This window comes from Ascaphus truei, chromosome 19 (assembly GCF_040206685.1).
Source record: "Ascaphus truei isolate aAscTru1 chromosome 19, aAscTru1.hap1, whole genome shotgun sequence".
NCBI lineage: Eukaryota > Metazoa > Chordata > Amphibia > Anura > Ascaphidae > Ascaphus > Ascaphus truei.
The window spans coordinates 25,107,603-25,133,651 of record NC_134501.1 but is presented as its reverse complement, the minus strand read 5'-3'; the positions used below and the strand labels follow the sequence as shown (position 1 = coordinate 25,133,651).

The window sequence follows — 26,049 nt, the reverse complement described above, 5'->3', positions numbered from 1 at the left end:
TTTTTATGAGAAAATGGGTTATTCCTCCAGAAGAACCAGACTATTTTCAGCTTCGGGGACCTCCCAGTAACAGAGACACTTCATGGTGACATCACCGGTATTCATTCCTGGTTGATAAAGGGGATTTAAATGTTGGTCCAATAGTGAGCCACGCCTTATTTTAATGTTGCGGCTTTGTATTGACCAGAGATTTGGCAGCCATTTTTTTCCCCCTGGAGGGAGATTTAAACCCGGTAATATCACCTGTAAGTATGTTGAGTCATGCCCGGGAGCAGAAAAGTGTGCGGCTCATCTCCGAGGAAACCTCCACAAAAACCAAATAGGGGAATTGCGTTGTGTTGGGTGTGTGTCACACACCCGAAGAATGGACAGGCGCTCCCACACTGATATAATATTAAAGTGGATAATTACATGTAGGTGAAAGAAACTGGGAATACGATCCGCTCAAAACCTTGTTTCCAAAAGTCCTCTAGTTCCAGCGTTACACCTGCAGATTCCAGAAGGACGATTCCTGCTGCTTCTGGAATCTGGAGGTGTAACGTTACATGTGTGTGTCAGCATTGTTCCTGGGCATTGTAGAAGATATATTCATAATTTGACTTACACATTCAGTTTACTTCTGTCTATCTGCCTGTGCAATGTAACCATGCATTGAATGGAGGTGTTCATCCCAATATGTCTTCCACTATAAAATATTTGCAGTAATAAAAATGTCTATCCCAATATTCCCATACTTTTTTTTTCAAGTGGATGTCTAAATATTCCAAACTGACCCTCCAAGAGGCCAGGCATATCCCCGCCGAGTTGCACCAGGTGGTCCAGAAGGCATTTGTAACACTGCTTCACCATGGCTGCCTCTTCCAAGACCTCGTGCGACTTAAAGGTAAAGACGTACTCACGCCCGTGTCCCGCATTCTCGTCGGCCGTCCCGGCTGCACCTACAAATACTTGAACACCAGGCTGTTTGCAGTCCCGTGGTCTTCAGATGGCGTCAACATCAGCTACAGCACAGAAGACGTATCGGAAGCCTGCAAAGCCTTTTGTGACCTGAACAAGTTCCTGTGTTCTCAGACAGCCTCTGAACTTCACAAGCTAAACGGCAAAGTCGTGAGTCCACTTAGTGTCCGGCACAATATCCCTGAGGACGATGGAGATGCCAAATACAACCCCAACGCTCAGAAGGCCGGAGAACCAGAAGAGGACCCAGCGGAGCCATATAACGTGACTCTGATCAACTACATGGATCCACTGGACATGCCCTATCTGAAAGAGGAGCCATATTTCGGGATGGGGAAGATGGCAGTCAGCTGGCACCATGATGAGAATTTGGTGGACGGGTCTACAGTTGCAGTCTACAGTTACAGTTGCCAAGGTAGGGGGCTGGTATCTGAATGTATCGTATTCGGGAGGTCGGCAAGTTTGTGCCGTTCTGCACAGAGTGGAATATATTACCAGATGCTACATTGTTCTTCTGATTCTATAGGTATAGTCTGGTATTCATTAACCCTCGCCTCTAGGAACCTGGTCACGACACCCTATTATATGAGTAACCAACCAATGACAAAGCATACATGTATGTATTTACACGGTGTCAGGAGAGGGTTAAGAGTCGGGGGGTTGACTATTCCTTATTAATTTGACTCTCTACTTCTATTCGTGACACGGAGTTAAGAGGCAAATTGCGCCATTCCCCACACAGCTACGTTCCCGTGGTTAAACTGTATATCAGCAACTAACCATTATATATAAATGACCTGCAGCAAGACGGGCATTGACGTACCGCGCCTCTCTTATTTATTTACACCTTATTCACGTTTTTTTGAAGTCCTACGGGGTTAACTCTTTGGCTGCTGCCTGCGTTGGCAGCGCCCTTCGGAGCGTTGAATGGAAATGCCGTGTCGACGCTTTGGTTCTCTCTTGCAGACGGTGATATTGGGGAACACGCAGAAGGCAGAGACCCCTCGGGTTGGCATGTGGGCCTGAAGATTGCGTGGGACATAGAGACGCCAGGCCTGGCGGTGCCGTTACACACAGGAGACTGTTACTTCATGCTGGGTAACTTTTAAATGCATCATTTTCTGTGTGCGCTGAATTTCCCGTTTTTAGAGACTAGCCAGACCAGGGGTGATCAGTCCTCAAGGGCCACCAACAGGTCAGGTTTTCAGTATATCCCTGCTTCAGCACAGATGGCTCAGTCTTGGACTCGGCCACTGATTGAGCCACCTGTGCTGAAGCAGGTATATCCTTAAAACTTGACCTGTTGGCAGCCCTTGAGGACTGGAGTTTTCCACCCCTGCTCTAGACCCATAATTTAAGTTTTTGGGGGCCTTGTTTACATCGTCTGTGATGCACGGCAGCAGATTCGGTTTAAAGCTGCAGACCAAGCAATATCCTATATGTGTGTTTTTTTAATTAATCAGTTCTGTACTATGAGAAAATACTTGTAGCATTATTATTTTTTTAACAACTCTGACATTTTTAATGTATTATAATGTAACAAGCATTTTTGGTAACAAGCCTTTACAAAGTCACATCCCCTTCCTCTTCTGAGACAGGCTCTGGCACACCCTTTTGGAGCCCTGCCCTCTAGCAGTGCACCAATTGTATCTAGTGACTGCCTGGTCACATGATCTTCCCCACAGAACTTTGCATCTTTGACGGCCATTTAGTGAACCCCCAGCCGAATCTTAGCTTATTAGTGATCATTGCATGGATTGTATTGATGCACATACTAAGGGGGGGGCGGATACAATAATAAAAAAAGAAACGGCAGCTTGAACTGCTGCTTTAAAGCCTTATTCTTTTCTGCCTTAAAGGAGCAGTTCCTTCAACGCCATTGTTTTTTAACAGGGTGGGAACCACCGGCCCCCCTAAGCCAAACGTCACTATTTTTAGCTCCGTTACCCAGACCTGAGATACTTACCGAAGGAGTTACAGGGGTAAAATCTCTCTCAGGGGAAACAAAATGGCTGCCAAATCATGGGCCAATATGAAGCTGTTGCGGCTTCCTATTGTGTAACCATATACATTCCCCTAAACAACCAGGAAGTAATCCCAATTACTGCACTAGTCAGTATCGTGGGAACGTGGGGGCCGCAGAGCTGAAAATAGCCGGGTTCATCTCTGAAGGAGAGGTTAATTAGGAGGGCCCTGCTCCTTTTAATATAGACAAATGTATCTAATTCATTGAAAACAAGGTCAGCCCAAAATCCACAGAGGCTGCCTAAAGTTATATGTTCTCCAAGAAGAATACAAAGGTACACAGATACTCTTTATTATTATATAGCGCTGCATGTTTTTAGGGACTGCGAGTTGGCAATGATACACGAGACACGACATATCCCCACCGTGGGTATAAACATGTTATGGTACCCCTTTGTTGCCAAATGTATCTACAACAGCCCCCAAACTGTTACCCCTCCCCGCCCCGTTCTCGAGCTATTTCAGGGGTCTTTGTACCTGCATATATGGCCACTGGTTGCGATGTTCTCTCCTGCTGACATTGCAGGAAGCTGGGTTATTTTTTGTGTCCGATAATGAACTAGGGTCCCCAGGAGCTCGAGGGGCCACAGATCAGATCCAGAACCCCCTCCCATCTGGGTTAAGGTCATCAAATCAATCCCCCCCAAAAGTTAGAAGTGGTCATAGCAGACTGCTGCCTTCACATTGTGCTGAATCACCATTTCAGCAAACCTTTGAATGCTTTCTCGGCCGCCTTTATTAGTGTAGTGCTGTAAGGTTTCTGCTTACATGACTTTTCGATGCTTCGAATTTCCTCCATGAACCTTCTCCCGAAAGAAAATGTAATTTGAAAAGACCCAAATGGCCTATTTTTAGGATGGCCTGGATGCTTTTGTACGTAGAACCGTTCGGGGGGGGGGGGGGGGGGAGGTTGGGGGGGCGCTCCTCTGTTATTAGTATTAACGGGCAAAGGGGGCTACCAGCTTCAATCCTTGGCATTGGCCAACAATTATTATTGGGTTTAACATTCTGGAAGTAGAAGAGGCGTCTTCTGACAGTCGTGCGGGCACAGTCATGCCCAGTGTTGATTTTATATTGCAGTATGTTCATTTGGGCTGCAGTGCGTCGCAGGCCCCGCCCGGCAGCAAAGGGGTTAAACACATACACGACCGGAGAACCTGGCGGCTGCTGTTTACCCTTTCCTCGGAAATGTCCCTGTCCACCCCAGATCCGTTTAGCCAAGTGATTGACAGGCCAGTTGCCAGGGTCACGCGCTTCACCCGGCGCTCCCCGGCGTTTTAAACGAACTCGCCAACATTTGTCCCCCGGCCACTCATTTTTAAGACGGCGTCTCCTATTTTGTCCCCGTGTCAAAAGTCAGTTTGCAGGAATAAATAACGGCCCGCAGCCATCCTCGGGAAGCCGTGTACCCGCACGCTGGGAGATTGCTTCTCAGCTGCAAATAAAGTCAAGATAAATTGGCGCGGGGTCACCTCTGTTACCCTCACTTGGCTCTTGGACTGATTTTGGTACCGAGAGAGCAGAAGGGAGCGCGTCTGTTATCCCCCGGGTAATCATTCTGCGCTGGGGGGGTTGTTCCACTCACCTAACAGTTACAAAGGAGTTTAACAGTAATAATATGACTAAAATAATATCCCGGGAACGCATGCCCCCTGCCTTCATTCCCAGGGGGGGTGGGAATATAATGCTGTTTGAAGCCTTAGGCCGATCAGCAGAATTACCCTTCAGATTAAGAACAGCGGAAAAAAATGTTAAACTGTGTTTTTTTTGTTTTTTTTAATCATAAGCTCAGAATAAGTGGAACGATTCCAATGATTTGAGGTTTCTGGAGAGAGCCCTCTCCTATGTGTGACATCATCATAATGACATCATCGTTGTTCTTGCCTTCTGCTGGAGCAGCACAATCCTTTTCCTCTCCTACGTGCCGCTCTTTGAAGATGAAGAAAGGGGGGGGGGGGGGGCAGTTTTCTTTTATTAACGCGTACAGATGTAACACGATTTACTGTCCCCGGAACCTAGCTGGATTAGTAAGGAATCTCCATGTGCTGCAGCCTTGCCAGCCAGGCAAAATGACGTCCCGGATGTACTTGGGAGAAAGTCAGGACACCTGAATCCTTTATATTCTATGTTTCATTTCTCCTGTGCGTATATCCATTGTTAATATGTTGAAGCTACGTTTTAAAAAGCACCTGGTCCTCAATGTTGCATTCACTCTTAATCTGCCGTCGAAACCAAAACCAGCCTTTTCACTGAACACTTCTCCATCTGCCTTGCTCCTTCCGACCGGCTGATCTATAGCAAAACGCAGTTAAACTATACATACTCTGAATTGCTATAGGGCACACAGCAGAGCAGCACTTGTAGCTTTCCTCCCCTCTTGCACATCTCTGTTATTCCAATCTAGCGCACATAAACGCTGACCCTCGCACGAACTGAGGGCGAGCGGAACATTCTAAGGAGCCATTGTTTCCTGGTGAGGTGAGGACGCTGGTCCCATGCTGCACGACCACACTCTGAGCCAATCAAAGTGCTCACATCTGAACGCTCCGTGGACGAAATCTGTGAACATTTGCAAAATGTGGCGTTTTGATTGTATTTCTGTTTTTAACGTACGTTTCTGTTTTTTTTTTTCCCTGACTCGCTCCCAGACGACCTCAACCAAACTCACCAGCATTGCGTCCTGGCCGGCTCCCAGCCGCGGTTCAGCTCCACGCACAGAGTAGCTGAGGTATGTCAGCTGTATCATCCCTCTGTTGAGCGCTGTGTACATTGGCGCCATGTAAATACAATGATTTAATACCTATTATTTCCTCGCAGCGTTACTGTTGGGTTGTAGTATATGGCGCTGGGCCCTTAACCGCGTTGCTGCGATAAAAGGAATGCGTCGAACGGTCTAAGACATGTAGTTGTGGCCGTTTTGCCGCAACCAAATCTCCGCCGGGTTTTAGCCGCAAGTGACTACATCACCGGCCCCTTCGGCGCCACGTTAAGTCCCTAACCGTAGCCCTTACCCTAAAACCCCTAGTACTATCGCTACCCTAAAATCGACCTTATCTTAGGAGCGTCCAGCGGCGGAGTTGGAGGGTCCCTCTGCAGCCAAACGCTGGTGAGGACTTAGTCGCGGCGAGATGTCCCATTTCGGCATGGCAGGTCTCCCCGGCTGGGTCAATATTGCGTGTGATTGTTGCAGTGGTCTCTGTTTTGCAGTGCTCCCGGGGGACCTTGCATTACATCCGGTCACGGTGCAGCGCCGCTCTGGAGAACCTCGACACGCATCCTGATACGGGAGCCGCGTGTTTAAAGTCCGTAGAGACCGGCGTTCTACGGGAAGCGGAAGATATTCACAGCGAGGTAAGGAGACGCGTCCTCGTCGCCGGCAGTCGTGTTACCTGCTCACCAACTTGAGAGTTAGAAGCAGCAGAAGCTCGTGTGATGGGAGAGGGAGCTATCCTAAGTACTGAAAATGAATGAGCTGTAAGGATGTGGAATATGTCTGTCCATCTCCCGAGCTCCCTCCCTGGAGAGGACAGAACCTATTTTAGCCCTCAGGGCAGGGCCCTGGCAGGTGTGCGCTGCTCAGTTTCTGGGACACCCACACCTTCTGCTGTAGGTCACATTAATATCTGGCTCCTTGTATTGGGGGGGATCCTCAGTTGACGACTGCAGGAGTTTAGAGGTTAATTAGACCTGTAATTAATGGAGTAATTATTTGTCCCTACATTCGCCAAGCCAGAGAAGCTCTACAGGTGCACTGGCATACTCTGTACTGCTGTCCCGGACGCTAACTCACTGTAGGGTAGACTAGGTTCCTGTGTGAATATTACCTTATGTGGATCCTCCACCATTACCGGCAAATCACTAATGGACCGGTCTCCGTGCAGGTGGAGTTTGAGTGGCTCAGGCAGTTTTGGTTCCAAGGAACGCGTTACAGCAAATGCAGCGACTTTTGGCAAGTGGCGATGGCCGAGCTGGAGGATCGGTGGAAGCAAATGGAGACGATGGTGAGTCATGCCAAGGGCAAACACTTTCAACCTGTTGTATGTGAATGACACGGCAATCAATGGACAGGTCTACATGTACAACCGGGGAGGAGTCTGGGGACAGAGAAGCAGTGACAGATAGTACCCATGTCCCATTTTGTGTCCCTCCCACAGCAGGGTGACACAGTGACCGGACATGTGCCATGCAGTGTCCCTCCCACACCAGGGTAACACAGTGACCGGACATGTGCCATACAGTGTCCCTCTCACAGCAGGGTGACACAGTGACCGGACATGTGCCATGCAGTGTCCCTCTCACAGCAGGGTTACACAGTGACCAGACATGTGCCATACAGTGTCCCTCTCACAGCAGGGTGACACAGTGACCGGACATGTGCCATGCAGTGTCCCTCTCACAGCAGGGTTACACAGTGACCGGACATGTGCCATGCAGTGTCCCTCTCACACCGGGGTGACACAGTGACCGGACATGTGCCATACAGTGTCCCTCTCACAGCAGGGTGACACAGTGACCGGACATGTGCCATGAAGTGTCCCTCTCACAGCAGGGTGACACAGTGACCGGACATGTGCCATACAGTGTCCCTCTCACAGCAGGGTGACACAGTGACCGGACATGTGCCATGCAGTGTCCCTCCCACACCAGGGTGACACAGTGACCGGACATGTGCCATACAGTGTCCCTCTCACAGCAGGCTGACACAGTGACCGGACATGTGCCATGCCGTGTCCCTCCCACACCAGGGTGACACAGTGACCGGACATGTGCCATGCAGTGTCCCTCTCACAGCAGGGTGACACAGTGACAGGACATGTGCCATGCAGTGTCCCTCTCACAGCAGCGTGACACAGTGACCGGACATGTGCCATACAGTGTCCCTCCCACAGCAGGGTGACACAGTGACAGGACATGTGCCATGCAGTGTCCCTCTCACAGCAGCGTGACACAGTGACCGGACATGTGCCATACAGTGTCCCTCCCACAGCAGGGTGACACAGTGACCGGACATGTGCCATGCAGTGTCCCTCCCACACCAGGGTGACACAGTGACCGGACATGTGCCATACAGTGTCCCTCTCACAGCAGGGTGACACAGTGACCGGACATGTGCCATGCAGTGTCCCTCCCACACCAGGGTGACACAGTGACCGGACATGTGCCATACAGTGTCCCTCTCACAGCAGGGTGACACAGTGACCGGACATGTGCCATGCAGTGTCCCTCCCACACCAGGGTGACACAGTGACCGGACATGTGCCATGCAATGTCCCTCCCACAGCAGGGTGGCACAGTGACAGGACATGTGCCATACAGTGTCCCTCTCACAGCAAGCTGACACAGTGACCGGACATGTGCCATGCAGTGTCCCTCCCACACCAGGGTGACACAGTGACCGGACATGTGCCATACAGTGTCCCTCCCACAGCAGGGTGACACAGTGACAGGACATGTGCCATGCAGTGTCCCTCTCACAGCAGCGTGACACAGTGACCGGACATGTGCCATACAGTGTCCCTCCCACAGCAGGGTGACACAGTGACCGGACATGTGCCATGCAGTGTCCCTCCCACACCAGGGTGACACAGTGACCGGACATGTGCCATACAGTGTCCCTTTCACAGCAGGGTGACACAGTGACCGGACATGTGCCATGCAGTGTCCCTCTCACAGCAGCGTGACACAGTGACCGGACATGTGCCATACAGTGTCCCTCCCACAGCAGGGTGACACAGTGACCGGACATGTGCCATGCAGTGTCCCTCCCACACCAGGGTGACACAGTGACCGGACATGTGCCATACAGTGTCCCTTTCACAGCAGGGTGACACAGTGACCGGACATGTGCCATGCAGTGTCCCTCCCACACCAGGGTGACACAGTGACCGGACATGTGCCATACAGTGTCCCTCTCACAGCAGGGTGACACAGTGACCGGACATGTGCCATGCAGTGTTCCTCCCACACCAGGGTGACACAGTGACAGGACATGTGCCATACAGTGTCCCTCTCACAGCAGGCTGACACAGTGACCGGACATGTGCCATGCAGTGTCCCTCCCACACCAGGGTGACACAGTGACCGGACATGTGCCATACAGTGTCCCTCCCACAGCAGGGTGACACAGTGACAGGACATGTGCCATGCAGTGTCCCTCTCACAGCAGCGTGACACAGTGACCGGACATGTGCCATACAGTGTCCCTCCCACAGCAGGGTGACACAGTGACCGGACATGTGCCATGCAGTGTCCCTCCCACACCAGGGTGACACAGTGACCGGACATGTGCCATGAAGTGTCCCTCTCACAGCAGGGTGACACAGTGACCGGACATGTGCCATACAGTGTCCCTCTCACAGCAGGGTGACACAGTGACCGGACATGTGCCATGCAGTGTCCCTCCCACACCAGGGTGACACAGTGACCGGACATGTGCCATACAGTGTCCCTCTCACAGCAGGCTGACACAGTGACCGGACATGTGCCATGCCGTGTCCCTCCCACACCAGGGTGACACAGTGACCGGACATGTGCCATGCAGTGTCCCTCTCACAGCAGGGTGACACAGTGACAGGACATGTGCCATGCAGTGTCCCTCTCACAGCAGCGTGACACAGTGACCGGACATGTGCCATACAGTGTCCCTCCCACAGCAGGGTGACACAGTGACAGGACATGTGCCATGCAGTGTCCCTCTCACAGCAGCGTGACACAGTGACCGGACATGTGCCATACAGTGTCCCTCCCACAGCAGGGTGACACAGTGACCGGACATGTGCCATGCAGTGTCCCTCCCACACCAGGGTGACACAGTGACCGGACATGTGCCATACAGTGTCCCTCTCACAGCAGGGTGACACAGTGACCGGACATGTGCCATGCAGTGTCCCTCCCACACCAGGGTGACACAGTGACCGGACATGTGCCATACAGTGTCCCTCTCACAGCAGGGTGACACAGTGACCGGACATGTGCCATGCAGTGTCCCTCCCACACCAGGGTGACACAGTGACCGGACATGTGCCATGCAGTGTCCCTCTCACACCGGGGTGACACAGTGACCGGACATGTGCCATACAGTGTCCCTCTCACAGCAGGGTGACACAGTGACCGGACATGTGCCATGAAGTGTCCCTCTCACAGCAGGGTGACACAGTGACCGGACATGTGCCATACAGTGTCCCTCTCACAGCAGGCTGACACAGTGACCGGACATGTGCCATGCCGTGTCCCTCCCACACCAGGGTGACACAGTGACCGGACATGTGCCATGCAGTGTCCCTCTCACAGCAGGGTGACACAGTGACAGGACATGTGCCATGCAGTGTCCCTCTCACAGCAGCGTGACACAGTGACCGGACATGTGCCATACAGTGTCCCTCCCACAGCAGGGTGACACAGTGACAGGACATGTGCCATGCAGTGTCCCTCTCACAGCAGCGTGACACAGTGACCGGACATGTGCCATACAGTGTCCCTCCCACAGCAGGGTGACACAGTGACCGGACATGTGCCATGCAGTGTCCCTCCCACACCAGGGTGACACAGTGACCGGACATGTGCCATACAGTGTCCCTCTCACAGCAGGGTGACACAGTGACCGGACATGTGCCATGCAGTGTCCCTCCCACACCAGGGTGACACAGTGACCGGACATGTGCCATACAGTGTCCCTCTCACAGCAGGGTGACACAGTGACCGGACATGTGCCATGCAGTGTCCCTCCCACACCAGGGTGACACAGTGACCGGACATGTGCCATGCAATGTCCCTCCCACAGCAGGGTGGCACAGTGACAGGACATGTGCCATACAGTGTCCCTCTCACAGCAAGCTGACACAGTGACCGGACATGTGCCATGCAGTGTCCCTCCCACACCAGGGTGACACAGTGACCGGACATGTGCCATACAGTGTCCCTCCCACAGCAGGGTGACACAGTGACAGGACATGTGCCATGCAGTGTCCCTCTCACAGCAGCGTGACACAGTGACCGGACATGTGCCATACAGTGTCCCTCCCACAGCAGGGTGACACAGTGACCGGACATGTGCCATGCAGTGTCCCTCCCACACCAGGGTGACACAGTGACCGGACATGTGCCATACAGTGTCCCTTTCACAGCAGGGTGACACAGTGACCGGACATGTGCCATGCAGTGTCCCTCCCACACCAGGGTGACACAGTGACCGGACATGTGCCATACAGTGTCCCTCTCACAGCAGGGTGACACAGTGACCGGACATGTGCCATGCAGTGTTCCTCCCACACCAGGGTGACACAGTGACAGGACATGTGCCATACAGTGTCCCTCTCACAGCAGGCTGACACAGTGACCGGACATGTGCCATGCAGTGTCCCTCCCACACCAGGGTGACACAGTGACCGGACATGTGCCATACAGTGTCCCTCCCACAGCAGGGTGACACAGTGACAGGACATGTGCCATGCAGTGTCCCTCTCACAGCAGCGTGACACAGTGACCGGACATGTGCCATACAGTGTCCCTCCCACAGCAGGGTGACACAGTGACCGGACATGTGCCATGCAGTGTCCCTCCCACACCAGGGTGACACAGTGACCGGACATGTGCCATACAGTGTCCCTCTCACAGCAGGGTGACACAGTGACCGGGCATGTGCCATGCAGTGTCCCTCCCACACCAGGGTGACACAGTGACCGGACATGTGCCATACAGTGTCCCTCTCACAGCAGGGTGACACAGTGACCGGACATGTGACATGCAGTGTCCCTCCCACAGCAGGGTGACACAGTGACCGGACATGTGCCATGCAGTGTCCCTCTCACAGCAGGGTGACACAGTGACCGGACATGTGCCATGCAGTGTCCCTCCCACAGCAGGGTGGCACAGTGACCGGACATGTGCCATACAGTGTCCCTCTCACAGCAGGGTGACACAGTGACCGGACATGTGACATGCAGTGTCCCTCCCACAGCAGGGTGACACAGTGACCGGACATGTGCCATGCAGTGTCCCTCTCACAGCAGGGTGACACAGTGACCGGACATGTGACATGCAGTGTCCCTCTCACACCAGGGTGACACAGTGACAGGACATGTGCCATGCAGTGTCCCTCTCACAGCAGGGTGACACAGTGACCGGACATGTGCCATGCAGTGTCCCTCCCACAGCAGGGAGGCACAGTGACCGGACATGTGCCATGCAGTGTCCCTCCCACAGCAGGGAGGCACAGTGACCGGACATGTGACATGCAGTGTCCCTCCCACAGCAGGGTGACACAGTGACCGGACATGTGACATGCAGTGTCCCTCCCACAGCAGCGTGACACAGTGACCGGACATGTGCCATGCAGTGTCCCTCACACAGCAGGGTGACACAGTGACCGGACATGTGCCATGCAGTGTCCCTCCCACACCAGGGTGACACAGTGACCGGACATGTGCCATGCAGTGTCCCTCACACAGCAGGGTTACACAGTGACCGGACATGTGCCATGCAGTGTCCCTCCCACAGCAGGGTGACACAGTGACCGGACATGTGCCATGCAGTGTCCCTCCCACAGCAGGATGACACAGTGACCGGACATGTGCCATAAAGTGTCCCTCTCACACCAGGGTGACACAGTGACCGGACATGTGCCATGCAGTGTCCCTCCCACAGCAGGGTTACACAGTGACCGGACATGTGCCATACAGTGTCCCTCTCACAGCAGGGTGACACAGTGACCGGACATGTGCCATGCAGTGTCCCTCCCACAGCAGGGTTGCACAGTGACCGGACATGTGACATGCAGTGTCCCTCCCACAGCAGGGTGACACAGTGACCGGACATGTGACATGCAGTGTCCCTCCCACAGCAGCGTGACACAGTGACCGGACATGTGCCATACAGTGTCCCTCTCACAGCAGGGTGACACAGTGACCGGACATGTGCCATGCAGTGTCCCTCCCACAGCAGGGTTACACAGTGACCGGACATGTGCCATGCAGTGTCCCTCCCACAGCAGGATGACACAGTGACCGGACATGTGCCATAAAGTGTCCCTCTCACACCAGGGTGACACAGTGACCGGACATGTGCCATGCAGTGTCCCTCCCACAGCAGGGTTACACAGTGACCGGACATGTGCCATACAGTGTCCCTCTCACAGCAGGGTGACACAGTGACCGGACATGTGCCATGCAGTGTCCCTCCCACAGCAGGGTTGCACAGTGACCGGACATGTGACATGCAGTGTCCCTCCCACAGCAGGGTGACACAGTGACCGGACATGTGACATGCAGTGTCCCTCCCACAGCAGCGTGACACAGTGACCGGACATGTGCCATACAGTGTCCCTCTCACAGCAGGGTGACACAGTGACCGGACATGTGCCATGCAGTGTCCCTCCCACAGCAGGGTTACACAGTGACCGGACATGTGCCATACAGTGTCCCTCTCACAGCAGGGTGACACAGTGACCGGACATGTGACATGCAGTGTCTCTCCCACAGCAGGGTGGCACAGTGACCGGACATGTGCCATGCAGTGTCCCTCACACAGCAGGGTGACACAGTGACCGGACATGTGCCATGCAGTGTCCCTCTCACAGCAGGGTGACACAGTGACCGGACATGTGCCATGCCGTGTCCCTCCCACAGCAGGGTGACACAGTGACCAGACGTGCCATGCAGTGTCCCTCTCACAGCAGGGTGACACAGTGACCAGACGTGCCATGCAGTGTCCCTCTCACAGCAGGGTGACACAGTGACCGGACATTTGACATGCAGTCTCCCTCCCACAGCAGGGTGACACAGTGACCGGACATGTGACATGCAGTGTCCCTCCCACACCAGAGTGACACAGTGACCGGACATGTGACATGCAGTGTCCCTCCCACACCAGGGTGGCACAGTGACAGGACATGTGCCATGCAGTGTCCCTCCCGCAGCAGGGTGACACAGTGACAGGACATGTGCCATGCAGTGTCCCTCCCACAGCAGGGTGACACAGTGACCTGACATGTGACATGCAGTGTCCCTCCCACAGCAGGGTGACACAGTGACCTGACATGTGACATGCAGTGTCCCTCCCACAGCAGGGTGACACAGTGACCGGACATGTGACATGCAGTGTCCCTCTCACAGCAGCGTGACACAGTGACCGGACATGTGACATGCAGTGTCCCTCTCACAGCAGCGTGACACAGTGACCGGACATGTGACATGCAGTGTCCCTCTCACAGCAGGGTGACACAGTGACAGGACATGTGCCATACAGTGTCCCTCCCACAGCAGCGTGACACAGTGACAGGACATGTGCCATGCAGTGTCCCTCCCGCAGCAGGGTGACACAGTGACAGGACATGTGCCATGCAGTGTCCCTCCCGCAGCAGGGTGACACAGTGACAGGACATGTGCCATACAGTGTCCCTCCCACAGCAGGGTGACACAGTGACAGGACATGTGCCATACAGTGTCCCTCTCACAGCAGGGTGACACAGTGACAGGACATGTGCCATGCAGTGTCCCTCCCACAGCAGGGTGACACAGTGACTGGACATGTGCCATGCAGTGTCCCTCCCACAGTAGGGTGACACAGTGACAGGACATGTGCCATACAGTGTCCCTCTCACAGCAGGGTGACACAGTGACAGGACATGTGCCATGCAGTGTCCCTCCCACAGCAGGGTGACACAGTGACCGGACATGTGCCATGCACTGTCCCTCTCACAGCAGGGTGACACAGTGACAGGACATGTGACATGCAGTGTCCCTCTCACACCAGGGTGACACAGTGACAGGACATGTGCCATGCAGTGTCCCTCTCACAGCAGGGTGACACAGTGACCGGACATGTGCTATTCAGTGTCCCTCCCACAGCAGGGAGGCACAGTGACCGGACATGTGCCATACAGTGTCCCTCCCACAGCAGGGTTACACAGTGACCGGACATGTGACATGCAGTGTCCCTCCCACAGCAGCGTGACACAGTGACCGGACATGTGCCATGCAGTGTCCCTCACACAGCAGGGTGACACAGTGACCGGACATGTGCCATGCAGTGTCCCTCACACAGCAGGGTTACACAGTGACCGGACATGTGCCATGCAGTGTCCCTCACACAGCAGGGTGACACAGTGACCGGACATGTGCCATGCAGTGTCCCTCACACAGCAGGGTGACACAGTGACCGGACATGTGACATGCAGTGTCCCTCTCACAGCAGGGTGACACAGTGACAGGACATGTGGCATGCAGTGTCCCTCACACAGCAGGGTTACACAGTGACCGGACATGTGCCATGCAGTGTCCCTCCCACAGCAGGGTGACACAGTGACGGGACATGTGCCATAAAGTGTCCCTCTCACACCAGGGTGACACAGTGACCGGACATGTGCCATACAGTGTCCCTCTCACACCAGGGTGACACAGTGACCGGACATGTGCCATACAGTGTCCCTCTCACAGCAGGGTTACACAGTGACCGGACATGTGCCATACAGTGTCCCTCTCACAGCAGGGTGACACAGTGACCGGACATGTGACATGCAGTGTCTCTCCCACAGCAGGGTGGCACAGTGACCGGACATGTGCCATGCAGTGTCCCTCACACAGCAGGGTGACACAGTGACCGGACATGTGCCATGCAGTGTCCCTCTCACAGCAGGGTGACACAGTGACCGGACATGTGCCATGCCGTGTCCCTCCCACAGCAGGGTGACACAGTGACCAGACGTGCCATGCAGTGTCCCTCTCACAGCAGGGTGACACAGTGACCAGACGTGCCATGCAGTGTCCCTCTCACAGCAGGGTGACACAGTGACCGGACATTTGACATGCAGTCTCCCTCCCACAGCAGGGTGACACAGTGACCGGACATGTGACATGCAGTGTCCCTCCCACACCAGAGTGACACAGTGACCGGACATGTGACATGCAGTGTCCCTCCCACACCAGGGTGGCACAGTGACAGGACATGTGCCATGCAGTGTCCCTCCCGCAGCAGGGTGACACAGTGACAGGACATGTGCCATGCAGTGTCCCTCCCACAGCAGGGTGACACAGTGACCTGACATGTGACATGCAGTGTCCCTCCCACAGCAGGGTGACACAGTGACCTGACATGTGACATGCAGTGTCCCTCCCACAGCAGGGTGACACAGTGACCGGACATGTGACATGCAGTGTCCCTCTCACAGCAGCGTGACACAGTGACCGGACATGTGACATGCAGTGTCCCTCTCACAGCAGCGTGACACAGTGACCGGACATGTGACATGCAGTGTCCCTCTCACAGCAGGGTGACACAGTGACAGGACATGTGCCATACAGTGTCCCTCCCACAGCAGCGTGACACAGTGACAGGACATGTGCCATGCAGTGTCCCTCCCGCAGCAGGGTGACACAGTGACAGGACATGTGCCATGCAGTGTCCCTCCCGCAGCAGGGTGACACAGTGACAGGACATGTGCCATACAGTGTCCCTCCCACAGCAGGGTGACACAGTGACAGGACATGTGCCATACAGTGTCCCTCTCACAGCAGGGTGACACAGTGACAGGACATGTGCCATGCAGTGTCCCTCCCACAGCAGGGTGACACAGTGACTGGACATGTGCCATGCAGTGTCCCTCCCACAGTAGGGTGACACAGTGACAGGACATGTGCCATACAGTGTCCCTCTCACAGCAGGGTGACACAGTGACAGGACATGTGCCATGCAGTGTCCCTCCCACAGCAGGGTGACACAGTGACCGGACATGTGCCATGCACTGTCCCTCTCACAGCAGGGTGACACAGTGACAGGACATGTGACATGCAGTGTCCCTCTCACACCAGGGTGACACAGTGACAGGACATGTGCCATGCAGTGTCCCTCTCACAGCAGGGTGACACAGTGACCGGACATGTGCTATTCAGTGTCCCTCCCACAGCAGGGAGGCACAGTGACCGGACATGTGCCATACAGTGTCCCTCCCACAGCAGGGTTACACAGTGACCGGACATGTGACATGCAGTGTCCCTCCCACAGCAGCGTGACACAGTGACCGGACATGTGCCATGCAGTGTCCCTCACACAGCAGGGTGACACAGTGACCGGACATGTGCCATGCAGTGTCCCTCACACAGCAGGGTTACACAGTGACCGGACATGTGCCATGCAGTGTCCCTCACACAGCAGGGTGACACAGTGACCGGACATGTGCCATGCAGTGTCCCTCACACAGCAGGGTGACACAGTGACCGGACATGTGACATGCAGTGTCCCTCTCACAGCAGGGTGACACAGTGACAGGACATGTGGCATGCAGTGTCCCTCACACAGCAGGGTTACACAGTGACCGGACATGTGCCATGCAGTGTCCCTCCCACAGCAGGGTGACACAGTGACGGGACATGTGCCATAAAGTGTCCCTCTCACACCAGGGTGACACAGTGACCGGACATGTGCCATACAGTGTCCCTCTCACACCAGGGTGACACAGTGACCGGACATGTGCCATACAGTGTCCCTCTCACAGCAGGGTGACACAGTGACCGGACATGTGCCATGCAGTGTCCCTCCCACAGCAGGGTTACACAGTGACCGGACATGTGCCATACAGTGTCCCTCTCACAGCAGGGTGACACAGTGACCGGACATGTGACATGCAGTGTCCCTCCCAAAGCAGGGTGACACAGTGACCGGACATGTGACATGCAGTGTCTCTCCCACAGCAGGGTGGCACAGTGACCGGACATGTGCCATGCAGTGGCCCTCCCACAGCAGGGTGACACAGTGACCGGACATGTGACATGCAGTGTCCCTCTCACAGCAGGGTGACACAGTGACCGTACATGTGCCATACAGTGTCCCTCCCACAGCTGGGTGACACAGTGACCGGACATGTGCCATGCAGTGTCCCTCCCACAGCAGGGTGACACAGTGACCAGACGTGCCATGCAGTGTCCCTCTCACAGCAGGGTGACACAGTGACCGGACATGTGCCATGCCGTGTCCCTCCCACAGCAGGGTGGCACAGTGACCGGACATGTGACATGCAGTCTCCCTCCCACAGCAGGGTGACACAGTGACCGGACATGTGACATGCAGTGTCCCTCCCACACCAGGGTGGCACAGTGACAGGACATGTGCCATGCAGTGTCCCTCTCACAGCAGGGTGACACAGTGACCGGACATGTGCCATACAGTGTCCCTCCCACAGCAGGGTGGCACAGTGACCGGACATGTGACATGCAGTCTCCCTCCCACAGCAGGGTGACACAGTGACCGGACATGTGACATGCAGTGTCCCTCCCACACCAGGGTGGCACAGTGACAGGACATGTGCCATGCAGTGTCCCTCTCACAGCAGGGTGACACAGTGACCGGACATGTGCCATGCAGTGTCCCTCCCACAGCAGGGTGACACAGTGACCTGACATGTGACATGCAGTGTCCCTCCCACAGCAGGGTGACACAGTGCCGGACATTTGACATGCAGTGTCCCTCTCACAGCAGCGTGACACAGTGACCGGACATGTGTCATGCAGTGTCCCTCTCACAGCAGCGTGACACAGTGACCGGACATGTGACATGCAGTGTCCCTCTCACAGCAGGGTGACACAGTGACAGGACATGTGCCATACAGTGTCCCTCCCACAGCAGCGTGACACAGTGACAGGACATGTGCCATGCAGTGTCCCTCCCGCAGCAGGGTGACACAGTGACAGGACATGTGCCATGCAGTGTCCCTCCCACAGCAGGGTGACACAGTGACAGGACATGTGCCATACAGTGTCCCTCTCACAGCAGGGTGACACAGTGACAGGACATGTGCCATGCAGTGTCCCTCCCACAGCAGGGTGACACAGTGACCGGACATGTGCCATACAGTGTCCCTCCCACAGCAGGGTGACACAGTGACAGGACATGTGCCATGCAGTGTCCCTCCCACAGCAGGGTGACACAGTGACAGGACATGTGACATGCAGTGTCCCTCTCACACCGGGGTGACACAGTGACCGGACATGTGCCATGCAGTGTCCCTCCCACAGCAGGGTGACACAGTGACAGGACATGTGCCATGCAGTGTCCCTCCCACAGCAGGGTGACACAGTGACAGGACATGTGCCATACAGTGTCCCTCTCACAGCAGGGTGACACAGTGACAGGACATGTGCCATGCAGTGTCCCTCCCACAGCAGGGTGACACAGTGACAGGACATGTGCCATACAGTGTCCCTCTCACAGCAGGGTGACACAGTGACAGGACATGTGCCATGCAGTGTCCCTCCCACAGCAGGGTGACACAGTGACTGGACATGTGCCATGCAGTGTCCCTCCCACAGCAGGGTGACACAGTGACAGGACATGTGCCATACAGTGTCCCTCTCACAGCAGGGTGACACAGTGACAGGACATGTGCCATGCAGTGTCCCTCCCACAGCAGGGTGACACAGTGACCGGACATGTGACATGCAGTGTCCCTCCCGCAGCAGGGTAGCACAGATGGAAGAGACCAATAACCATTGAACCTTTCCTTCCCATTGAAGGTGATCATATGCATGGCTCTGCCCTCCCAGGGTGACTCATTAACACCAACAGGAAGGACCCAGCCATTGTGTCTCAGAGGGGACACCGATCACATACAAAGAAGGGACCTGAATTGTGTCCCTTCCCCTGTGAGCTGCATCGAGTACCCTGTCCATCAGCTGCATTGTATTTACCAATGCTGTGCAAATATTGCATTAGTGACATAATGCTGTGTGCCAAGGCTGTGCTGTTATCGTGTCTGTGAACATAATACTTTATACCCATATTATTCAATAAAGTCATCAGTATTATTCTTTACGTTGTGTGCTGTCACTTTCCAGCAATAGTTAGGCGACATGTCCAGTCGCATGGCAGTAATTAGTACGTTCGTTGGGTTAGCATATCATTTCAGCAGGCCCGCAGCTGAAATTCGTCAGCAGGCTCCAAGCTTTGAGGCCAAGACGGAAGCTGCTCTTAATTTAAACCTCAACACTCCATTTAATATTCGGAGACTTCACGCGCTCATCCCAATTAATTCAAGTTGGACTGAAAGATGGATGAGGTCATCAGTGAAAGTTGCCTGGAGTTATTTGGTTGCATTTAAACTCCGGTCTTCAACGGCCACACACAGGTGTTCAGGATATCCCTGCTTCAGCACAGGTGGCTCAATCAGTAGGTCAGTCGTTGACTGGCCATCTCCAGTCCTCAAGGACCACTAACCGATCAGGGTCTATGGGTAACCCTGCATCAGCGCAAGTGGCTCAATCAGCGGCTCAGTATTCGACTGAGCCACTGATTGAGCCACCTATGCTGAAGCAGGGATATCCGCAAAACCCTGATCTGTTGGTGGCCCTTGAGGACTGGAGTTGGCCAGTCAACGACATTGTGGGTTGTAGTAAAAAAACAAAACTTCCTCCAACACAAAATAGTCCTGCTGCGGTGGTGTACAGTCGTGCTGAGTATCTCTCTGCATTACTGCCTACCTCTTTGCAGAAATGTCAGTTTAAAGGTGGACAGCCATGTTCTTATTCACATGTCGTTTAGCGTCAGCCCGAGCTGCGATTTCCTGCTGCTTCTGGGTTTATGAAGAACGTTCTACAAACGAAGGCGTCCTGTCTTTAATGCGTTGAATATTTCGGCGTATTTAAACCTCCTGGAGAGGGCGCTCTTACCCTGCCGTCGGCGAGCGCTTCCCCTGCAGCCCCGTGCCAGCGCGGCTGTGAGCCGCATTAAAATGTAACATTAACTGCAGGGAATTATCTCTGTTGCTTCAAGTTGGATTGTATAACACAGAAAATCAATTGTGGGTTAACAAATTCAATAGCAATTGAACATGAAGCCACAGCTCTTTTACTGAACACTCCAGCATGTGAGGCACTGGGGTGCGTACGCACGGAGACTTTGCTGCAACCCCCGGACATTTCATTCGACCCGCGGGTCGTCGGTCGAAATCCGGAAAAAAAAAAAAGACCTTTTATCCCACGGAGGCGGATAAAACGGGGGCCAATTTTAATGGAGGAATAATCACTTTAATGGTATATTTATTGTATCCATAAAGAGTTTTCCAAGACTTTTCTTGTTAAAGCAGCGTGGCAGGTTAGAGGGGAGCTGGGGGTAGGGAAAATGACAAAGCGCTCACCCTTTTCTTACAGATTCTTGTGGTTGCAGAATATAAATTAGCCAGAATGTGCCAATTATCGCCACGCCTGTCATGTTGATTTGGTCATTTCCTCCCGTATTAAGCCTCAGGCGTAGTAGTGTCTTCTCTACCGGGGCTTGGAGAGCGTCGGTAGGGTTCATTCATGGGGGGCTCTTACATGACGTCCCGCTGTTTGTGCACCATTGAAATCTGGAATAGTTAGAGGGGAAATAAGCACTGAATGTTTATCCCAATGACGTAGTTCTCCCTTCTGGGTTTGGGTAAAAACCCTCTTTGGGTATATTGCAACCCCGCGAGTCCAGCGTGGCCCGGTTTTGTCCCAACCGGCCCTTCTCACGGCATGTCACGGAAGGCCACGTTTCATCAGGACGATGACGTAGGATCCTCTGCGGGTTGCAATTGCCCTTTTTAGTTCAATCGATACACTGTCCCTCCCTACAGTGGAACGCATACCACACAACGATGGTTCAGTCTTATTATTACAGTGTATTTGCAAAGCTCCAACAGATTCCGCAGCGCGGTACAATAGGGGTACAGAGTTATGTATATTACATAAACAGATGCAGAAGGGAATGAGGCACTGATCTTGAAAGCTTACACTCTAGTACAGCGGTGTTAGCTAGATTTGCGGGGGGGGGGGGGGTGCGCGGCAGTTATAGAGGTCCCGCCAAGTCTCCCCCCAAGCATTTAAATGATATGCTGGGGGAACGCGCGAGGTCTCTATAACACACTTCCCTTCCAGTGACACATCGTCCTGGTAACCCGGTGTCAAATCACGCCGTGACGTTACCATGGCGACGCGACATCACATGACCCCGCGCGTCATTTGACGCCGGGGTCGGGCGGGGGGGGGGGTGCGAGGCACAGAGGAGAGCGGGCAGGGGTGCGCACGGGGAAAGGTTTGCGCACCCCTGCCCTGATACATATCATTCTAAATAAAGTGTGTGTATGTTGGTGCACAGTGGAACATTTTTACAATAGTCCGTAATGGTCACCAGGTCAGAAGCACCGTCCCAACACAAAGATAAAGAAAAGAATGTAAGGAAATCGAATGTATTAAGTCCAACCACCAATGGTTCGCCCAATGGTTTGGACACCTGAAGAAGGTCCCCCCGGGGCCGAAACATCGGACGAACCATCGTCAATTTGACTTATTACATTATATGTTCTTTATCTTGCTGTTGTACTAGTACTTTGTGTGTGTGCGTGTGTGTGCGCCCTATTTTGTGTGTCCATGTAAAAACCTTGGTGGGGAGGAGGGGTCTTGTCCCTAACATGACATATACATGAAACTTTGTACATGCAGACACTATATATGTATGTATGTACGTACCACACATATACAGCATAAACTACCATTATTGGCAGGTTACACACAATAAATCCAGGTGAAGTATATTGAGAGGGGTTTAGAAACCTAGCAAGTTCTGCGTATTGCAGCGTCTCCCAATATAAAGTGCCTGAGATGTTTCAGGGACTTTCATGGCAGAAACTCTGAGATTGTGCGATTAGTCACTTTTGGGATTGTGTTGCATCTGATTGTCTAGTTTTTGTCGTACCATTCTGCCGGGGGCCCCCTTTATTCATTCTTTTACTCTATTCTACTTATTAGCGCTGTTTTTGTATTTACTTAACCCCATCATTGCCAGACGGGTCCGTTTGCATTACGCGCCTCTGGCGGCGAGGAGGTTCGTTTCTTTTTTAGCGTGTTCATTTTCAGCGTAACACGGGCTGCTGCTGGATGTTATTTACAGATGTTGCCGGCGTTAACACGGGTTAATAACGCACAAAATAACGCAATAAAAGGTATGCAATAAGGTAGCACCCATGTTAGCGTTGTTTTCAATGGATCTGCCTTCAAGTTCGCATTGCGTTGGGATATAATGAGGACAGTAATGTCTGTGTGTTGGCATTCTGGCGCCAGCCTTTATTCCTCTAACCATTGTATATTTTTTTATCGTCTGTGACTGTGAATCGTGGGGGGTTGTTTGATGCCCATCCTTCTTGTGGACAGTCGTGTCACCCCTCTACCTTCCTGACTGTCTCCCTCACCCGCTGACTGTCTCCCTCACCCGCTGACTGTCTCCCTCGCCCGCTGACTGCCCCCCTCACCCCCTGACTGCCCCCTACTGTCCGCGGCCCCTTTCACTGTCCCCCGCCCCTTCACTGTCCCCCGCCCCTTTCACTGTCCCCCGCCCCTTTCACTGTCCCCCGCCCCTTTCACTGTCCCCCGCCCCTTTCACTGTCCCCCGCCCCTTTCACTGTCCCCCGCCCCTTTCACTGTCCCCGCCCCCCTCACTGTCCCCGCCCCCCTCACTGTCCCCGCCCTTCTCACTGTCCCCTGCCCCCCTCACTGTCCCCTGCCCCCCTCACTGTCCCCCGCCCCCCTCACTGTCCCCCGCCCCCCTCACTGTCCCCCGCCCCCCTCACTGTCCCCCGCCCCCCTCACTGTCCCCCGCCCTTCTCACTGTCCCCCGCCCTTCTCACTGTCCCCCGCCCTTCTCACTGTCCCCCGCCCTTCTCACTGTCCCTCTCCCCCTTCTCACTGTCCCTCTCCCCCTCACTGTCCCTCTCCCCCCTCACTGTCCCTCTCCCCCCTCACTGTCCCTCTCCCCCTCACTGTCCCTCTCCCCCCTCACTGTCCCCTGCCCCCCTCACTGTCCCCTGCCCCCCTCACTGTCCCCCGCCCCCCTCACTGTCCCCCGCCCCCCTCACTGTCCCCCGCCCCCCTCACTGTCCCCCGCCCCCCTCACTGTCCCCCGCCCCCCTCACTGTCCCCCGCCCCCTCACTGTCCCCCGCCCCCCTCACTGTCCCCCGCCCCCCTCACTGTCCCCCGCCCTTCTCACTGTCCCCCGCCCTTCTCACTGTCCCTCTCCCCCTTCTCACTGTCCCTCTCCCCCTCACTGTCCCTCTCCCCCCTCACTGTCCCTCTCCCCCCTCACTGTCCCTCTCCCCCCTCACTGTCCCTCTCCCCCCTCACTGTCCCTCTCCCCCTCACTGTCCCTCTCCCCCCTCACTGTCCCCTAAAAACATTCCTGTTACCCGTTGCGCGCACTCGCCCTCCTCTTACCCATCACACTACTACTTTTATATGTCCTCGCCATAGCACCAGTACCATTTAGAGTGTAAGCTACTCAGATTAGTGGTCATCTAAATTAGTACGATGGAAGTTGTCACTACATCTGTGTCTTGCGTTCACGTTTGGAGACGAGAGCTTCGAGATCTTGAAGTGCAAAATAAAAAGTGTGTATAAGACATACTTCTTATCATTATAAAATGCTGCGTGTTCGCCTTCAGGCGCAAAAACAAACCACTTCTTTAAAGATGCCGGCTTGCCACTTTGCAGCCGCAGTCCGATTTAATGCTGCGACATCGCTTAAACGCGCTGTTCTGTGCATACTGCATTTACCGCACAGCTCTCCTATATTTGTATCCGGCTCCCTATTTCCAACCCAGATATTAAGGGCATTTTTATCAGTGTTTATTCCTTCTCCCGTGTCCCTCGGGGGCAGATTTTGCCAGAAAATCCTCCTCGTAATGTAAATGTTAAACCTTTTTCATTTAAATGATATTGTGATAAAAAAATCCATTATACACACACACACACACACACACACACACACACACACACACACACACACACACACACACACACACACACACACACACACACACACACACACACACACACACACACACACACACACACACACACACTATTCCCACCATGAATTTAATGTGAAATAGAATGTAATGTGAAATACTAACGCCGGCTTCATTTACATTACCACTTCCAATCGCGTAGCATAATAACCAATTCAAATGTATGTATTTTGTTTTTAAAAATCCACAATTTCGGGCCTTTAGATCAAGATAAAGGGATGCTTAAATGCGAAGACCGTTTATGTAAAAGGCGCCATGCAAGCGCGGGATTCTGGGTAGAGATGCGGATGAATAGCCCAAAGTCTCTGGTGAGGGGAAGCGCTTGTGCCGTTGTCTGGTTCTCGCAGGCACACGAGGGACTGTTTAGTCTGACACTCGGAAAAGGGTACACGGTTACCCCGTGGTACTTGTAAAGCTTAGATAAACCATCTGAGCCAGGAGTTCTCAACGCCAGTCCCCAAGACCCACTAACAGGACAGGTTTGAAGGATATCGCTGCTTCAGAACAGGGGGCTCAATCAGTGGCTCAGTCTTCGACTGAGCCACTGATTGAGCCACCTGTGCTGAAGCTGGCACTGATTGAGCCACCTGTGCTGAAGCTGGCACTGATTGAGCCACCTGTGCTGAAGCTGGCACTGATTGAGCCACCTGTGCTGAAGCTGGGGCTGATTGAGCCACCCGTGCTGAAGCTGAGATCCTGAAAACCTGACCTGTTGGGGGGTCTTTAGTACTGGAGTGGAGTACCCCTGATCTAAAATGCAGAGTGCCTGGGTACTAGCGTACCACTTGAAGATGAAGAGTTCACCAGATTTCTATTTAAAATGACACTTTATGAAACAGAACTGGCCTGGGATGTTCTTTTTAAGACGGAGGAGATTTCAATGGTATCACCATTTGGAGGCCTTGTTTTCTTTCCTGGTTGAAATATTTCCTGGAGCTGACGTTTCTATCACTTAGAATCGGAGATGGTTCTTATAATCATTGGCATAGAGCACGGATGGCCAACTCCAGTCCTCAAAGGCCACCAACAGGTGAGGTTTTCAGGATGTCCCTGCTTCAGCACAGGTGGCTCAGTCAGTTGGTCAATTGTTGACTGGTCAACTCCAGTCCTCAAGGGCCACCAACAGATCAAAGTTTAGGGATATCCCTGCTTCAGCATGGGTGGCTCAGTCGAAAGACTGAGCCACTGATTGAGCCACCCGTGCTGAAGCAGGGATATCCTCAACATCTCAGCTGTTGGTGGCCTTTGAAGGCTGGAGTTGACC

General features: G+C 53.7%; 1 protein-coding gene across 6 annotated transcripts in view; it reads left to right on the top strand.

Annotated features, from left to right (window-relative positions):
* The window catches only part of FTO (FTO alpha-ketoglutarate dependent dioxygenase), a 199,229-nt gene that overhangs the window by 17,587 nt on the left and 155,593 nt on the right, over positions 1 to 26,049 (top strand). For all 6 annotated transcript variants that reach the window (XM_075576989.1, XM_075576987.1, XM_075576988.1 and 3 more), the window contains exons 3-7: positions 748 to 1,372; positions 1,924 to 2,055; positions 5,631 to 5,710; positions 6,190 to 6,333; positions 6,864 to 6,983. In XM_075576989.1, coding sequence (XP_075433104.1) covers positions 748 to 1,372; positions 1,924 to 2,055; positions 5,631 to 5,710; positions 6,190 to 6,333; positions 6,864 to 6,983 — 1,101 coding nt within the window. The remainder of the gene's footprint in view (positions 1 to 747; positions 1,373 to 1,923; positions 2,056 to 5,630; positions 5,711 to 6,189; positions 6,334 to 6,863; positions 6,984 to 26,049) is intronic.